At 33.8% G+C, this 15,846-nt stretch overlaps 3 protein-coding genes and 1 non-coding gene across 4 annotated transcripts; all 4 read right to left on the minus strand.

The window, feature by feature from the left end:
• Positions 1-49: 49 nt before the first annotated feature.
• On the minus strand, positions 50-3,345 carry LOC111490917 (beta-amyrin 11-oxidase-like). Its single transcript, XM_023139572.1, has 8 exons — positions 3,036-3,345; positions 2,456-2,936; positions 1,342-1,608; positions 1,162-1,257; positions 913-991; positions 715-821; positions 503-627; positions 50-268 (listed from the first exon to the last, which is right to left on the minus strand). The coding sequence occupies exons 1-8, from the start codon at positions 3,263-3,265 to the stop codon at positions 175-177; spliced, it is 1,479 nt and encodes a 492-aa protein (XP_022995340.1). The 5' UTR covers positions 3,266-3,345; the 3' UTR covers positions 50-174.
• A 3,883-nt stretch (positions 3,346-7,228) lies between these two features.
• LOC111491667 lies at positions 7,229-7,358 on the minus strand. Its single transcript, XR_002719733.1, has one exon. It is a non-coding gene; the product is annotated as a U6atac minor spliceosomal RNA (small nuclear RNA).
• Positions 7,359-7,524: 166 nt separating this feature from the next.
• LOC111491319 (protein ABCI7, chloroplastic-like) lies at positions 7,525-10,980 on the minus strand. The gene is made up of 3 exons (XM_023140191.1): positions 9,961-10,980; positions 8,410-8,669; positions 7,525-8,020 (listed from the first exon to the last, which is right to left on the minus strand). Exons 1-3 carry the CDS (start codon positions 10,867-10,869, stop codon positions 7,705-7,707), a joined length of 1,485 nt encoding a protein of 494 aa, XP_022995959.1. The 5' UTR covers positions 10,870-10,980; the 3' UTR covers positions 7,525-7,704.
• An 814-nt stretch (positions 10,981-11,794) lies between these two features.
• On the minus strand, positions 11,795-13,711 carry LOC111491592 (NAC domain-containing protein 71-like). The gene is made up of 4 exons (XM_023140560.1): positions 13,070-13,711; positions 12,650-12,927; positions 12,259-12,573; positions 11,795-12,175 (listed from the first exon to the last, which is right to left on the minus strand). The coding sequence occupies exons 1-4, from the start codon at positions 13,224-13,226 to the stop codon at positions 11,996-11,998; spliced, it is 930 nt and encodes a 309-aa protein (XP_022996328.1). The 5' UTR covers positions 13,227-13,711; the 3' UTR covers positions 11,795-11,995.
• Positions 13,712-15,846: the final 2,135 nt, after the last annotated feature.

Here is a 15,846-nt window from a genome sequence, read left to right on the forward strand (position 1 = left end):
AAAAAAAAAAAAAAAAAAAAAAAAAAAAAAAAAAAAAAAAAAATTATGTATTTGTATATTTATATATTTATATATAACAGAGGGAGAATATTAAAATGTTCCTAATAAAATTATATAGTAGTTTGAATAGAAGGTTACTGAGAGCCCATTTTCTGACGTTCTTCATTCCAAAACTCATGAATCTCTTACAACTCTTGCAAGGCAGTTGTCTGTAGGAGTTGGCAAAGGCAGGTGATTCTCTGGGCAATTTGGATTCACTCTCTCAAGTCTGCACAACAAAAATCAAATTTCTTGTAAGCCGAGCTTTGATACCATTTGTAACAAACTAAGTCTACCACTAATAGATATTCTCCGTGTTGACTCGTTATGTATTGCTGTCAGCCTCATGATTTTTAAAATGTTAGGAAGAGGTTTCTACATCCTTATAAGAATGGTTCGTATCCCTCTTCAACCGATGCGTGATCAATAAATATTAGTTAACAAATAGTTTTGGATCTCTCACCTGAACCCACCATGGATGAAATAGTGAAGGAAAATGGCGATTTCGAGTTTGGAAAGATCAATTCCTGGGCAAAGCCTCATTCCTGCTCCAAAGGGAATGAAAGATCCAGCTCTCCGTTTTGGATTCTGAAACCAAAATGGAAAAGAATGTAATGTTTTGTTTATGACATTATATGAGAGTATTGATTTTGGTTATTAATGGAAGCTACTTACATCCCATCTAGATGGGTCGAACTGGTGTGGGTTCTCATAGATTTCAGGGTTCATATGAACCGCTCTGGTCCAAACAAGGATCTTCCATCCTTTGGGTATGGTGTACCCTGAAAATCAAACCAATTTATGAAAAAAGATAATAATAATAAAATTATTTTCGATGAAATTTAGATTATCCATTCAAACCAACCAACCAACCGTTTAAGTTAACGTCAACTTTTGTCTCCCTCGACAATGTGAACGCCAAACTTGTCTTCCTCAACGTTTCATCCATCACCTAATCAAGCAACAAATACAATATTTCATGGACTTTTAAAAAAAAACAAAGTTATTTAAGAGTGTGTATTTGGTAGTAGGTGAATGTTTAATTTGTTAATTAATGTGGTCAAACCCAGAAATATTAGTAAACTTGGGGGCTAATTTATAATATTTGGAAAATAGAGGTACCTTAGAAAGATACTCCATTTGTTTGATTTCCTTCATGGTTAAGCCTTTGTGTTGGGCATCCGCCGGCCTTGCATTCACAATTTTCTCTTGCTCGGCCTGCACAACAACACGACCATTTATATCGATCGAGAATACATTACTTGTTCGATAAGTTAAAAGAATGTAAGAACGGAAATGAACCTTAGCTTTAAGAAGGGTTTCGGGATTTTCAGAGAGGAACATGATAGCTCTCATGATAGTATGAGCAGAAGTTTCGTGGCCAGCGAAGAAGAAACCGATCAACAAATCAATAATGCAACCATCATCTAAGCCTTCCCCGTCTTCGTCCCTAACCTCTAACAGCAAATCAGCCATATCTTTTTTTCTGTTTTCTCCAACTTTGTTCTTCAAATTTTCCCTCTTCTCTTCCAATACTTTTTCAAAGATCCTTATCAGCTCATTTCTTGCCTGAAATTAAAAAAAATATATTATTATTATTATTTGCCTAGTTTGACAAGAAAAGTAGTTGACCAATAGGGTTTGTGTGAATTGCCACATATGTTTTTTAGCTTTGAGCAAGTGGGATTATTGATATAACAATAATTCATTTTTAAATTAGTGTTTGCCACCAAAGTCATGTGTCTACTTTTCACACACTTTCAGTATACAATAATAATAATAATAATAATAATAATAATAATAATAATAATAATAATAATAATGAAGGTGTGAAAAATAGGCACATGACTATATATTAAACCAAATATATGCATTATTATAAAATAAAGTATTGGAATTTTATGTTAAAACAAAATGCTTTAAATATTTTTAAGAAACTATCACAAATTAAAGCAACTTAAAGTCTTTTTTTTTTTTATATCGATTAGATAAATAAATTTATAATATGAAACTAGCCCTATAATTAAGACATTTTTTAGTCATAAATTTAAATATTTACTTCATATATTATATATATATATCGTTAGAGGGATTAAGACATTTATTAGTAGGTTTTGATTTTAATGTGTATCGTATTTAAAATTCATAATACTAATAATATTATTTAGGGGATAAAAAAGTTATTAATTAGATTGAGGGTAAAACATGATCTATTGTTAAGGATTGTTGGGATTGAGTCCGGCTTAAGTAATTTAGAGAATGATCATGAGTTTATAAGTGAGATACGTATGAGACCTTTTGGGGAGGCTTAAAGCTTACGAGAATTTAAGTTCAAGAAAGTTCAAAGTGGACAATATCATATCATAATATTATATATTGTAAAGGATGCTAAGATTGGAGATGGATTTTGAATTACCTTGAGAGCTCGGCTGAAGGTAGTTCCGGGGATATCCACGGCGGTGGACATGAAACCCAAGTGGAAGTCATTGTACAGCTTCTCCATTTTGTCGATGAAAGCCGCCGAATTAGCTCCGATAAAGATGTGTAACAGAACCTTAAACGCCACCGTTTTCATCTCCGACAGGAACTCCACCGGCTCCTTCATGCTGCCCCACTCCTCCAGGCACGTCACCACTATCCCCTCCACGTGTCCTATGTACAGCGACAATGCCTCGTTGCCGCTTATCAGCGATGCAATCAGCCGCCGTAGACGGCGGTGCTCCGGCTTGGGGACGGAGTTGAGAGCCTTGCTTCCGGTGAGGATTCTGGTGGCTTTTGAGTAACCGAATACGAATTGTTCGTCGTTCATTAGCACATGACGGCACACTTCCGGCACCGTCACGATCACGCTTGGGCTCCCGAATAAGTGGGTTTTGTACATCCCTGTTTTCCCGTACCTGAAAAATTCATTGAATTTTAAAAACCTTCTATTTAAAATTTAATTTAAAAAAAAAAAAAAAAAACTGGTATCCGACGAAAACTCCGGCGAGATTTACTTGGAGGTAAAGTGATGAATGAAGGAGTCGGGTCGACCCGATCGAAAAGCTTTAAGAAAGGGGAGAAGAGTTCCGATGAGAGGCCAGCCCATATCGCCGGGAGGGAGATTGTAACGGCGGCCGTGTCGAGTGACAAAGCGCCATTGGTTAAGGTTTCTGAGAATCCCAAATACAAAAACGTAAACTCCGGCGAGAGCTCCGATGAGGCATAGCCAAATATCCATGTCCATGTATATGGATTTGGTTGTGAATTTGAGAGGAGGAGACGGCAACGCATTTATAGCGGTGGATTCGAATTAGACTTTTCTGTTCCTCTCTACATTTCCCATTTCCTTGAATGTTTCTATTTCTTATTTTTCCTCTTTTTTTTTTTTAATTATTTTTCTTTCTTTTTGTAAATTAAATAAAAAGTGTTCTTAACTTCTCTTTTTAAGTTTTCCCTAGTTATTCTCTTCCACCTATGTACAATATCATAATATATAACTACCATTTAATTTTTTGATTTAAGTGGATAAACTAAATTTTATTATAAAGGTGACTCATTCAATCCTCCACCTCAACCATCGTAGTATTTCAAAATTTTAATTTATTATGGAAAGAAGGTTCATCTAAGGAAAGTTGCATCTTCTTGGTTGGTTTACGATTTAAACACGAATTGAGGAGTTGCTAATAGTCGGGTTAGAACGTTTTTAATTAAATCAAGAATTTTGGTTGTTTGGAAGACTGTTCTTCCTATTTTAATTCTTTATGTTGAAGAGAGAAAGATTTAGAGACCAAAGGAAGATTTTTTTTTTTTTTAATTTTTTAATTTATTGGTTCTTAGAAACTGACAAGGGTTCAAAATTAGAGGGTGAAAGAGAAAACTTAATGTTTGATTTTGGATGGCTACTTTGGGTCAAACTTGTGCTACAATATTTTCAGCCTTTTGTCTTTGTTTATTACCATCCCTTTGAATCAGCTGTTTTAGTATTCATATTATAATAATTAAATAAATGTGAGAACAAATAAGCTTTTTTTTAAATGAAAAAAATTTGAACTTTTAGTCAATTTTCAAATTTTGAAAACTATATATTATAAACTATGCCCTTTCCCTTTTCTTCATTTTAAAGATAAATAAATAGAAGCATGTGATGATTTTTTTTTTTTTTTTTTTAATCTCATTTTTTATGTTCCACGTCATAATTTTGACCCGTTTAGAATAGGCATTTAAAAAGAATTGAAGTTTTTATTTTCATTTTTTCGCTTCATTTGTGGCTTCATCATTCGACATCACCTTGTCATCTAGGTTCCCAACAACATGGCTCACGTATCGTGATGTCATCCCAACTCCCTGGATGCCATTGACCATCATAGCTTGCTCCAACTTGTTCGACTAATCTTATCATCAGAACATCCTGAACAAGTCTCAGCAAGTTATGATGTCCAATGATATCTAGGACTTAGGAAGGCATCATGATACATGGTCTATGTTGTTGGGAACCTAGATGATAAAATGATGTTGAGATCAAATGGACGATGTATATGAGAGACCTTAGACTAGAATTACAAGGCAAGGATGAGCCAAATGACTTGGTTTAGAGATGAGGCAAGTCGGCCAGAGTCATAGATAATTGAACAAGCACACACGAGGACATGTATGGCCGAACAGACTTTGCTATCGTATGAGTTTTATTCGGTTGGCAAAAAAGAACTTCACCTAACCTCTGATAAAGCCATAAAGTTAAACAAAAAATAGAAACAGACTTTAAATTTTTTTTTTAAACTTGTTATGAGCGAGTCAAAATCATGACACTGCATGATTAAAAATGTATATGAAATTAAACGTCAATAATACATAAATATTAATCTCTAAATGGTTCCAATTTTCAATATTAACTCATAATATTACTTGGAAAAATAAAATAAATAAAAAACTTACCCGTAAGTAGTCAAATTTGTATTAATTGATTTTAAAAAAAATATATTTTTTTAATAAACAATGGATTATAAGAAAAAAATGGATATAAAATTAATAATGAAAATTCTCAAAATAATATAATAAATAACAACAAATTTATAATTAATAGAATCACCCGTCAAGTATAGTGAAAGCATATACCTTTGTTATTTAAAATATTTTACGTAAAATAATATTATTTAAAAAAATATATATTTTAAAGTATTTAAACTAGAAGATGGATTCAGTTACGTTTTATTTTATCTCAAAAAAAAAAAAAAAAAAAAGTTATTTGGTCGACACATCAGTAGATATCAATGACATTTTCCCTAGAAAAATCTCACACATAATTAATAGAAATTTCAGAAAATGAATATTATTTAAGTAATATTAAAAAAAGCGATTAATATCTAAATTTAGTTGAGGTATGTTAATCAGATATATAAATAAAAATGGGAAGCATGATTGAATTTGGATTGTATTTTTCATTTTTTTTTTTAATTTTTTTTTTTATGATTATAACATTTACCTAACAATTTCAATATTCAAATGTAAAATGTTCATAAATGATTGGATGATATTAAACGACGAATTATTCCTCAGAATTTCTTTTTTCTTTTTTGAGTTCGTCCATACATTATTATATGGAATCTTTTTCGAATTTATTTTTTATTTACCCTTTTTTTAAAAAAAGGGCAACTTGTGTAAGGTCAACTAATTAAAGTAAGTTAAGTACAAAGTCAACTAATCAAATTAAACATTTATTCATTTCATATGGATTAAAAAAATTAAAAATTATTGCCTCCACCAATAAGGTATACCTTCTTTTTCGACGACTCAATCCTAAGAATTCCACAATGGTGGGAAGTATGTTGAAATAACTTGTATTAGGTCTATAAGGACAATCTTCACTCTTAAAAGCGAGAAATAAGTAACGTAGTCATGTCACAAAGGATGCATGAGAATGCTGAAGCACACCTGTGTTGGAATCGTGATCCAAATTTTGGACATAGGTCATGACATAAAATTATTAAATTTTTGACGTTCAATTAATTAAACTTGACATTTTCTTCTTCTCACCAACTTCTCGAGTTCGATTTCTTTTTAAACATAAAAATATGAAAAGATATTATTTATTTTTGTTTGGTGATGACATACCTAAATTGATAGTTCATCCTTAAATTATATTGAGAAAATATTTTAAAAAAAAATATATGTTAATTAGAAATTATATTTCTTCCATTAGGTTTATATTGTGGGTTGTAATTAGGAATTAAGATAAACAAAAGTTGTGAATTTAATTTATATAAATTTAAAAAAAAAATTAAAGTCAATGGTAATTAGTTTGATATGTAAACAAAATATTTATAAAGTATGGATCGCTTTCAATAAATAAAGCTTTGTTGGGTTTTTTTTTTTTTTTTTTTTTTTTTGGTCTTAATTTCCATTTTTAATGTTAAAAAAAAAAACAAATAATACTTGTTTATTGAATTTAATAATTAAAAAAAATTATGATTCTGTTATTGAGTAGGCGAAGGGGCATTGAATCTGTTTACAATAATATTATAATTTGTTAATCAAATTGACAACCAAGATATGTTAACCTACTCAAGATTTCATTTTTTTATATCCATTTATTCACCCACTTTTGGTTTAAACATATTTAAAATTAAAATCTGCAAATAATTACGTTTTACACCTGAAATTGTTACTTTTTTTATTTTTATTTTGAAATTCATAGGATTGAATATAGTTTAGTTGTTTAACAAATTTAACTACTCCCATTAAAAATAAATAAAAGAAAATAAAAATAGGTTGAGCCGTTGAACTACACTCATATAATATTCACTAGAGAAGATTTGACGAAATCAAATCAAAGTAGGTCCAAAATTATGCGAAAAATGATACTTATAGCATTGAGACTGAAGATTATAACTATAATACACCAAATCCACCGTTAATACATATTGTCTATTTTGACCCGTTATATATAATTGTTTCTCATGATTATAAAATGGTTTTAACAAAAAAAAAAAAAAAAAAAAAGGGTTGTTTAAGAATTGAATTAAAAATTGGAAAAGATGAACGAAAATGAAGAAGAAAAGTTAGGTGTTGGTGAAATAATCATGGTAAATTATGTCTGTTTAAACACGATTAGCAAATAGTTAAGTTGATACTTATACACATAATTAATTAGAGGGAAACGTTAAACTATTAAATGTACCGCTAAACAAATTGAGTCATTTAGACAGAGAGAGAAAAAATTGGGTTATAGATCCACCTGCAAGAGGTGGGTAGCCTTAACCGGATGTGTTAACAGGGAAGCCCGAAAGCTGTTCCCGACCCTGTCAGGGGAGATGCCAACCATCTCTCCTTTAATCGAACACGCTTACATACCTCCTTAACGTCTCTTTATATTGACAACCTTGATTGATAAATTTTCCGATGTGGGACTGACGTTTTTTGAAAATCTTCCAGATTTTATTTAGTGGGTGGTACACTAGCGTTATTTTTAAAAAAAATAAAAAAAGAAGAATGGATACTTTCAACTAATGAAAAGAGAATGCAATGCGAACTTCCCATAACAATTGTGAAAAAGAAAAATAAATAAATACACAGGTTGATTATGTTCAAAGACGGGAGCTTATTTGGGAGCTGATCTCGAAACAGTCTTGTTTTTATACATAAAAATGCAGGATTTTCAAGGTCTGCATTTATTCCTCATGCTCAGTGTTAGGATCTTTCAAGTGTGGGATTCAACAAGTCTTTTATATGATTCTCGACCCTCTTGCGGACTGAAGCGGAAGGCAGCCGTTCGATCACCTCGGCTCCGAATGAAAATATCAGAGCCTTTCTCGCTGTCTCTAAGTCAATGCCACGAGCCTGAAAATAGAAGAGTTGGGTTTCCTCCAGGTCGCTTATAGCAGCTCCATGTGAGCATTTGACATCATCTGCGATGATTTGAAGATTCGGTTTCACATTCACGGTTGCTCGAGGTTCCAGAAGAAGACTCCTTGTTAGTTGTCCTGCATCTGTTTGCTGTGCGTATCTGGAGAAATCATGTTCTAGAATTAAACAACCACCACATGATACAGTAGTTAGCAAGACAAGAATGAAATGTGTGATATCAAGCGCCAAATGTAACACGAGAAACGTGCGACAAAGGTGGTCATTTCCCAAAATACTAAAGTTTTGCCATCCCACCAGTACTTGCCACCAACAGAACTTTCAAGATACTAAGCTTTCCTAGTAGAACTACCACTTCAAGCGTCTTGTCTTTTCTTCTTGGCATATCTATGTATTCATATTTGATTGACAAGTTATTGTGGACATATTTTTAATCATAAAGCGACCAAGAACTACAAGGAGTGTAATGATATGACAGATGATGAACTTGTGCTGAGACAATCCAATCTACAGGGACAAAGAAAGAAGTACCTGTTGACTTTTACATTACCATCAAATACAGCTTGTCCTTGGGGATTCGCGACAATACATTTATGAAGTTGTCGAGAATATGCTCGTGGATGGTCGAGGACTAGGCTACTGTGTAGATCTTGTGTTTGATTGCCAACTGATAAGTGCAGTGTTGATAATTCTGTTGTGGTCTCTGGTCCCAGTTGCTTGATATGGACATTGTGTCTGCTTAATTTTCCACCGGTGCTAATTTCCACAAGCTCGTAGGCACTGGTCGATTCCTGTAATAATTTCAGATAATTATTCATGTGCCACACGCAACCTTCCGAATGCCAGAGTTTAGTAGAACATACAAAACATGAGACAGCAAATAACAATGGGAACAAGGAGTGTCAAAATGGTTAGAGAGCATGTGTAGATCTCTTTTACTTGATTATCTCATATCGTGTGATATGGGCTACAATAATGATAAGGGGCTTAGAGGTAATAGGTTCAAACTATGGAACCCACCTATCTGGAATTCAATATCTTCTGAGTTCCTTTAACAACCAAATGTAGTAGGGTCTGTTGTCTGAGATGTGCGCATCAGCGGGCCTAGACTATAACGTGCTAGGGAGGCCTACCGTTAGCAGATATTGTCTTTTTTGGATTTTCCCTTTCGGGTTTTTAAAAGGAGAGTTTTCCACACCTTTATAAAAAAATATTTTCCCTCTCCAACCGATGTGGGATCTCAAAATCCACCGTCCCCCCTTCGAGGTCCACCATCCTCGCTGGCACTTCGCCCTGTGTCTGGCTCTTATACCAATTGTAATAGCTCAAGCCCACTACTAGCAGATATTGACCTCTTTGGGGTTTTTGTTTTAGGTTTCTAAAACGCGTCTGCTAGGGAGAGTTTTCCACACCCTTATAAAAAAATGTTTGTTCTCCTCTCCTATCGATGTTGGATCTCACGTACACTCATAGATATTTAAAAAAATTGAGGAAAGAGGTGAACCTCTACTAGCTATATCCACCCATCATTGAAGTTCCAAAAGAAGTTCACTAGGATTGTTCTCAAGTTTATTATAAATTGAAAAGAAAATTTGACTTCATAGGTGATAGTTGTAAGGGAAACCAACGTATGACAATGATTGAAATTCGAACCACCACATTGAGGAAAGAGTTGAGACAGTCTACCCATTTTACACACATGAGAAATCATGATCAAGAGCTTTATTGTATGGCTTTTGGCCTTATGGTGTATGTACAAGTTCTTATTTGTCAATGACATCCACGTTACTTGCTACACTCATAAGCATCTAGCTTGAAAGAAGTCCTAGAAATTTTCACAAAAGGGAGGGAAAACAGCAACTAATACAATCAAAAGACCTATATCTTCAACAAATCAGTACTATAATTACTGGTTTACACGATATAAGCATAGGTTTCTCCTAAAAGATGCTTCCAATTCCAAATCACAAACCTACATACGATCACTGACTAACAAAGTGGATCCAACATTGATCAAAACAGGTAGCAGAAATATTATAATTTGGAGAGTCAACAAAGTTAAGTAATGCAATCAGGGATTACCTGATGAACAGAAGTCCATTTGATATGTGCAGCATCTAAAGACTGATTCTGAATATAAGAATGTTTAACCTTTCCTCCACTTCCAATCACCACCTCCAAAACAGGATTCGCCCAATAGTACCTACCCCCACCCTCACTCCCACTCAAAAACTCCTCAATTATCTCAATCTCACCTCCATTTTCCACCAAAACCAACACCCTGGGATTCGAGACGGCCAATTCCTTTGACCCCTCCTCTCCCCCACTAATCGAATAATACCTCAAATGGATTGGATTCTCCACCTTACACCCTGCAGGGACATAAACCACCGTCAAATCTGGAGCTCCAACGCCATTAATGGACCAAAACAAGTCCCCCACGAACTTCCCATCAACAAACTCAGATACCCTCTTCCCAACACTGTCTGAAGAGAGGTCATTCAAACTCCCCACATATACCCCATTTGGCAATTCCGTCAAATTAGAAATCGAGTGGACGAAGTGACCATCAACAATCACAAGATTGGCGAATTGGGTTTCTACAGGAATGCTGGATAACTCAGAAGACTGCGGCGGATTCGAAATTGGGTGGATTTGGGACTGCTTTATGAAAGAAACATCGGTGAAACGAAAGGGCTCGTCTCTACGAGAGGGCCATGGGGTCGAGAGAAGAGTCTCTGCCGAAGATTCCCTAAGTTTCTGGAGAGGAAAAGGCGATGAAAAAGAAGAAGAAGAAGGGAGCGAGTCTTCGAGAGTTTCGGCGAGTTGAATTACAAAGGGGTCGGAGAGTAAAGGCGGGGAAGCTTGAAGAGAGACTCTGGTGGTGGTAACGGAGTTGAATTTGAGTTTTTGTTTTGAGGAAGAAGTGGGAACTGAGGGAGATGATGTTGGTAGCCTACCGATATGAGGAGTGAATGTGAAGGTAGCCATGGGAGTAGCTTGTTTGAGCTCCAATGATGGAAGTCAGCGGCTGCAACCGATGCTAATCCAATCGTGATCATGGGGTTTGGGCTCTGTTTTTTATTCGGGCCATTGGGCTGTCTCATCAATCTGAATCTCATCGATTCGCATTTTATGTGGGGAATTCAACGCCACCCTCATTCAATTCAAGTGTAGCCACCACAAAATTCTAAGCGTAGATTTCTAAAAAAAAATAATTTAAAGAGTATGTTATAATAATAAAATTTATGAACTGATATCTCAATCATTAGTTAATTTTTATATGAGAGTGTTCGTTGTTTTATTGGATTCTTTATTTGGGGGGAAAAAACGAAAAGGTTGGTTTCAGATTGTTGTTCACTATGGAATGGCTTTTCTTCCTTAGCCTTTAAACCTAAATGCCTCCAAAGAATATATTGCTGACTCAATTGTACCTCCAAACAACTCAACATTAGTTTTCATTCTAACAACTTTCTGTTTCTTCTCCCTTCTTTTTCTTTTTCTAACACGGTTCTTTATCTCCTTCCTTTCGCTATTAGTTTATTATAAAAGATTCGCTATCATATCAAATGGATACCTTTTTTAATTTCTTTTGACGACGACATCAAATATTGCTATCAAGTTACTTATTATTGAGGTATGTTGTCTCGGGAGATGAATATGCTTTCATCACCACTTTTAATGCTTTAATTTTCAAGTAAAGAAGAGATATAACATGAATTTAGATCATATCTTAATGAGACGGAGTTAATTATCTTTAGCTTGAAATATCTAGACGGTTTCCTAAAAAGTTAAAACGAAATCTTTTCTAAGCTAACTAAAATTTGTAATATACCACACATAAAAGAGATAGCACCAATGACTACAAACAAATACCATGGTTACTGCATATACTATGACATCAAACATTTTTTTCTGGTCAAGATTCTAGAATAACACTCCCCTTTATTCCCGTATCGAAGACCGACAATAAAAGGTGTTGGCTTCGGGACCCGTTGAGATTTCAATCTCACGTAATGTTTTTGACCTGACATCATGTTAAACCACCAATGAATTCAAAAGCTAGGCCGAACGATCTTTGTACTGTGTTTTTCCCCTCTTAAGGTCAAAACCTTGTTCATTGCATATAGTTTATGTGTTGAGTATGGTCTTCAAGCTCAATGTCGGCTGTGTAATTCGAGTACGATGAACTCGGAGACATTTCGGTGTGCTCGTATGACTGCCAACGCATTGTCGAACCCAAATACTCGAACTGAGGAAAGCATACAGACATAGCTCCTTCCATTTCAGGATAGTCCTGCAAGAGCTCAACAAATAAATGAACTCAAATACATCAACATAACATATCAACCATTGTTTTGCTCAACCAATTCTCCATACCTTGGATGAGTCAAGAATCAAATCAGGTGAGATCCATATCTTTTCAGGATCTGTCTCCATAATGGTTGTGCTATATAGAGACATCGGATTCGTATCATACGAGGTTGTCATCAAGCTCGACAAACAACTCCCATCTGCGAGGAAATTTGTCTGAGACGAATTGTTCGACATTTCATTTGCAACGACTAGTCTTGTCGACGTAGAATCTTCATGAGCCCGACTGGTGCCAACGACATTACCTTTCGGATCTCGATGATTCTCCTTTTTATGTGTTTGTTCTTTCCTTTTCAGAATTCGACACAAAGCAAAAGCACCCTAAAAGAAAAAACAAGCTATGAAACTGCATTATAATCTGATAATCATCATGTCATGAGTTCAATCATATAAATACCTTCAAGTTAGGAGTTCCATGAGAGAAATCATCACAAAGTCGATACTCGTGCATAACCCAATCCATTCGATCGCCTAACGGCGCTCGACCACGATAAAAAACGAGGGTCTTTCGGTATCCTATGACAGAAGATTGGCAGTGGATCTTCCTGTCTTTTCCGGTGGCTTTCCAGTAGCCAGCTTTGGTAGCTCTATTAGTTCTTGATCCATTAGGGTATTTTCGATCGCGTGGACAGAAGAAAAACCACTCCATATCTCGTTTTGGAAGGAATGATTTCTCTGTAATCACAGCAACTCAATGTTACAACAACAAAATCATGAACAAAAACAGGGGAATTGAAACAGAGTTCAAAACAGAGGATTCAAAGTTCGATTTAGAAGCAAAAGGAAAAGGGAAGAAAAGGGTGTAAATGAGTGATACCTGGGAGTTCCCAAGGATCAAATTTGTACAAATCAATAACAGGAATGACTTCAAGCTCAATTGGAAGTCCTTCAACTTTTCTCTTGAGATAATAACCCACCAATTCTTCATCTGTTGGGTGAAATCTGAAGCCTGGTGGAAGAGAAGCACTTCCCATTCTCTAAAGAAAAACAAAGAAACAGCGAAATAAGGGGAAATGAAGTGTTTTTTGATGGGGTTTCTGCGTTTTTCGGCTAAGTATTGAAGCTGTTTCTATTGAAAATGTGGAAGATCCAGAAATAGAAGCTCTTATCGACGATAGATTTTTTGTCGAAAACAGAGTGAAAGCTCCACAGGCTGCTGATGAACCTGTTCAGTTCAAGAATCATTGTCTGTAAAAATGTCGTTTTGAAGTTCTGGGTATCGAGTCAACCAGATTCCCCACAAACCCTTTTGATTCCAAATCAGGATTTTGAAGAATGAGCCAAGAAACTTGGTGGGATGTTTAGAAACAAAAACAGGGGAAGTTCTAAAATTTGAGAAGAAGGGATGGGTTTTGATCTTAAGAGAGTGTAAAAAGAGAAGGAAAGAGGTGAGATTTATATATAGGGCTTTGAAAAGAACAAACACACCGAAAGTTTGAGATAACTTGTCCCAACCACACCCAAAATTCCAATGTCTAAATCCCCATAAACCCTTTTCACACTTCTTTTATACACAACCTCTAAAGACATCCAACGGTTACCACACTACTTTTAAAACGTCGAGGATGATATTTAAATAGTATTTCTTCTCAAGATCACACACGCCTGTTTGAGTTGTTACAAATGATATCAGAGCTAAACATTAGACGGTTATGTCAATCAAGAGGAGGAGATCCCACATCGATTGAAAAGAGAAACAAAGTATTTTTCACAAGTATATAAGACTAACGACTATGCATAAATGTATGACTAGTAGTGAACTTGAATTGTCAAGGTGAGGGGGCCATTTGATTTTCTTTCTCCCTCTCTTTTGAGAGGTTCTGTACTTGCAGAGTAAGTTCAGTCCACGTCATTTGTGAGTGGGACAAAATACTTTTGCCTTATTTTTCTTTCTAAGCTTTTGAAGCTTTGTCATCTGTAGGGCCCCATGCCCTCCTCCCAAAAGACACACCCTTAAAAATGTGTTCAACAACTCTTTTTTTTTTTTTTTTTTTGGATTTTTTTTTTTAAATTAGTTCAAAAGAAATGAAAAGAGAAAATTTAAAAGTTAACATTATTAAGTAGCTATGTTTGTAAATTCATTATGGTATTTTTAATAAACTATGGTTGTACATATTAGGATAATGTGTGGAAAAAGAAAGGGAATTAATTAGTTAAGACTAAGGTTAAAGGAATAATATATGGTTTTATAATACATTATTGAGCTTATAACTATTTTATATAATATGATTAAATACCTTACTTCCTGTTTGCAAAAGGCATGAAAATGACTTTAAATTCACAACTTTCCTCCCATTTATTTTTTCTCTATTTCGTAATCGGGACACTAATCTCATATTTACATGACCACCCATCACTGTCATCTTCACGATTTAAAACGTATTTCCTAGGGAAAAGTTTCCACACTCTTAATAGGAATATTTTATTATGATCTCACCGTTCAAGTTGACTAAATTTATCTAATCAATTTTTGGAATGAACTCGAGTATCTCTTTTGTTTAATTTTTGTTAAAGATACTTTTACGTATATGTAACATCATATTTTTGACATATAGTTTGAAGTTCACATTTTCATAATCAAAATGATTGTCTATCCCTTTAATTTTAAAGACATAAAGCAAGAGGCAACCAATTGATTTATGGAGCGAATTGATAGCGCACTATAAGCTTTATAAACAATTATTACAATTATACTTAAATTCTAAATCATTCTTAAATTATGAAATTTTACGCAATTGTGGTTTTTAGGTTAATTAAATTATTTTTATTAGGCGACGAAAAAAATTTAAAAAAAAATATTAATATAAATTAACTTAGAAGACAAATTGTAATCCAAAGTGGAAAAGACAAAAATAATTAAAATTGAATTGGCCTAATACAATCGTGACGCACACAAAGTGGCAAAGGTTTGTGAATCAGACATGTCCCCGACATTAATTTATTATCTTTTCTATTTTACTTTTTATTATTTTTATTTTCACCAACCTGTCAGCATCATCCAACAAAAAAATATATATATTAATAAATTTTTTGTTTTTTTATTAAATTAAAATTTTAATTCCCTTAAGATTAATTAAAAAAAAAAACTAAATTTACAATTTAATTATAAAAAAAACTCATTTGTATGATAAAACAACTTAATACAACTTCATCGTCGCAACATGAAACTTAATTGTGTAACTTATGCACAGTAGAGTATAGTTATTATATCAATCATATAAATTATGAGAACGATCACTCAAAATAAATAAATACATAACAAATAATACTATAATGAAGATATGTATGGGACAAGTTCCCAATATTAATATAAATAATCATTCTTTTTGGATAAAACATGTTTAAAAGATTTAATAGGTAATATCCACTTTATTAATTGGATTGATACAAATATATATATATATTTATGGTCAAATTTAGGGAGTGGATGTAATCAATTATAAATTAATTTGGTCAAATTATGGGATTAAATACAGGTAACGCAGCCACTTTATAGGAATAAACACAAAATTAAACTTATGTAATGATAATGTCTTGTTATCTAATCTCTTCTAATAAACCAACTGATTTGGAGTCGGACTTTATGAATATACT

The sequence above is a fragment of the Cucurbita maxima genome, unplaced genomic scaffold, assembly GCF_002738345.1.
Source record: "Cucurbita maxima cultivar Rimu unplaced genomic scaffold, Cmax_1.0 Cma_Scf00016, whole genome shotgun sequence".
Taxonomy (NCBI): domain Eukaryota; kingdom Viridiplantae; phylum Streptophyta; class Magnoliopsida; order Cucurbitales; family Cucurbitaceae; genus Cucurbita; species Cucurbita maxima.

Excerpts from the sequence above, each read along its gene's own strand:
- LOC111491592 (XM_023140560.1), bottom strand. The coding sequence starts at position 13,226 with ATGGGAAGTGCTTCTCTTCCACCAGGCTTCAGATTTCACCCAACAGAT. Across the intron at positions 12,574-12,649 it reads ATGGAACTCCTAACTTGAAG|GGTGCTTTTGCTTTGTGTCG; the intron begins GTATTTATATGA and ends TTTTTCTTTTAG. Across the intron at positions 12,176-12,258 it reads TGATTCTTGACTCATCCAAG|GACTATCCTGAAATGGAAGG; the intron begins GTATGGAGAATT and ends GAGCTCTTGCAG.
- LOC111490917 (XM_023139572.1), bottom strand. The coding sequence starts at position 3,265 with ATGGACATGGATATTTGGCTATGCCTCATCGGAGCTCTCGCCGGAGTT. Across the intron at positions 628-714 it reads TCGACCCATCTAGATGGGAT|AATCCAAAACGGAGAGCTGG; the intron begins GTAAGTAGCTTC and ends TTTTGGTTTCAG. Across the intron at positions 269-502 it reads TTCATCCATGGTGGGTTCAG|ACTTGAGAGAGTGAATCCAA; the intron begins GTGAGAGATCCA and ends TTTGTTGTGCAG.
- LOC111491319 (XM_023140191.1), bottom strand. The coding sequence starts at position 10,869 with ATGGCTACCTTCACATTCACTCCTCATATCGGTAGGCTACCAACATCA. Across the intron at positions 8,670-9,960 it reads AATGGACTTCTGTTCATCAG|GAATCGACCAGTGCCTACGA; the intron begins GTAATCCCTGAT and ends AAATTATTACAG. Across the intron at positions 8,021-8,409 it reads GGTAATGTAAAAGTCAACAG|ATACGCACAGCAAACAGATG; the intron begins GTACTTCTTTCT and ends TGATTTCTCCAG.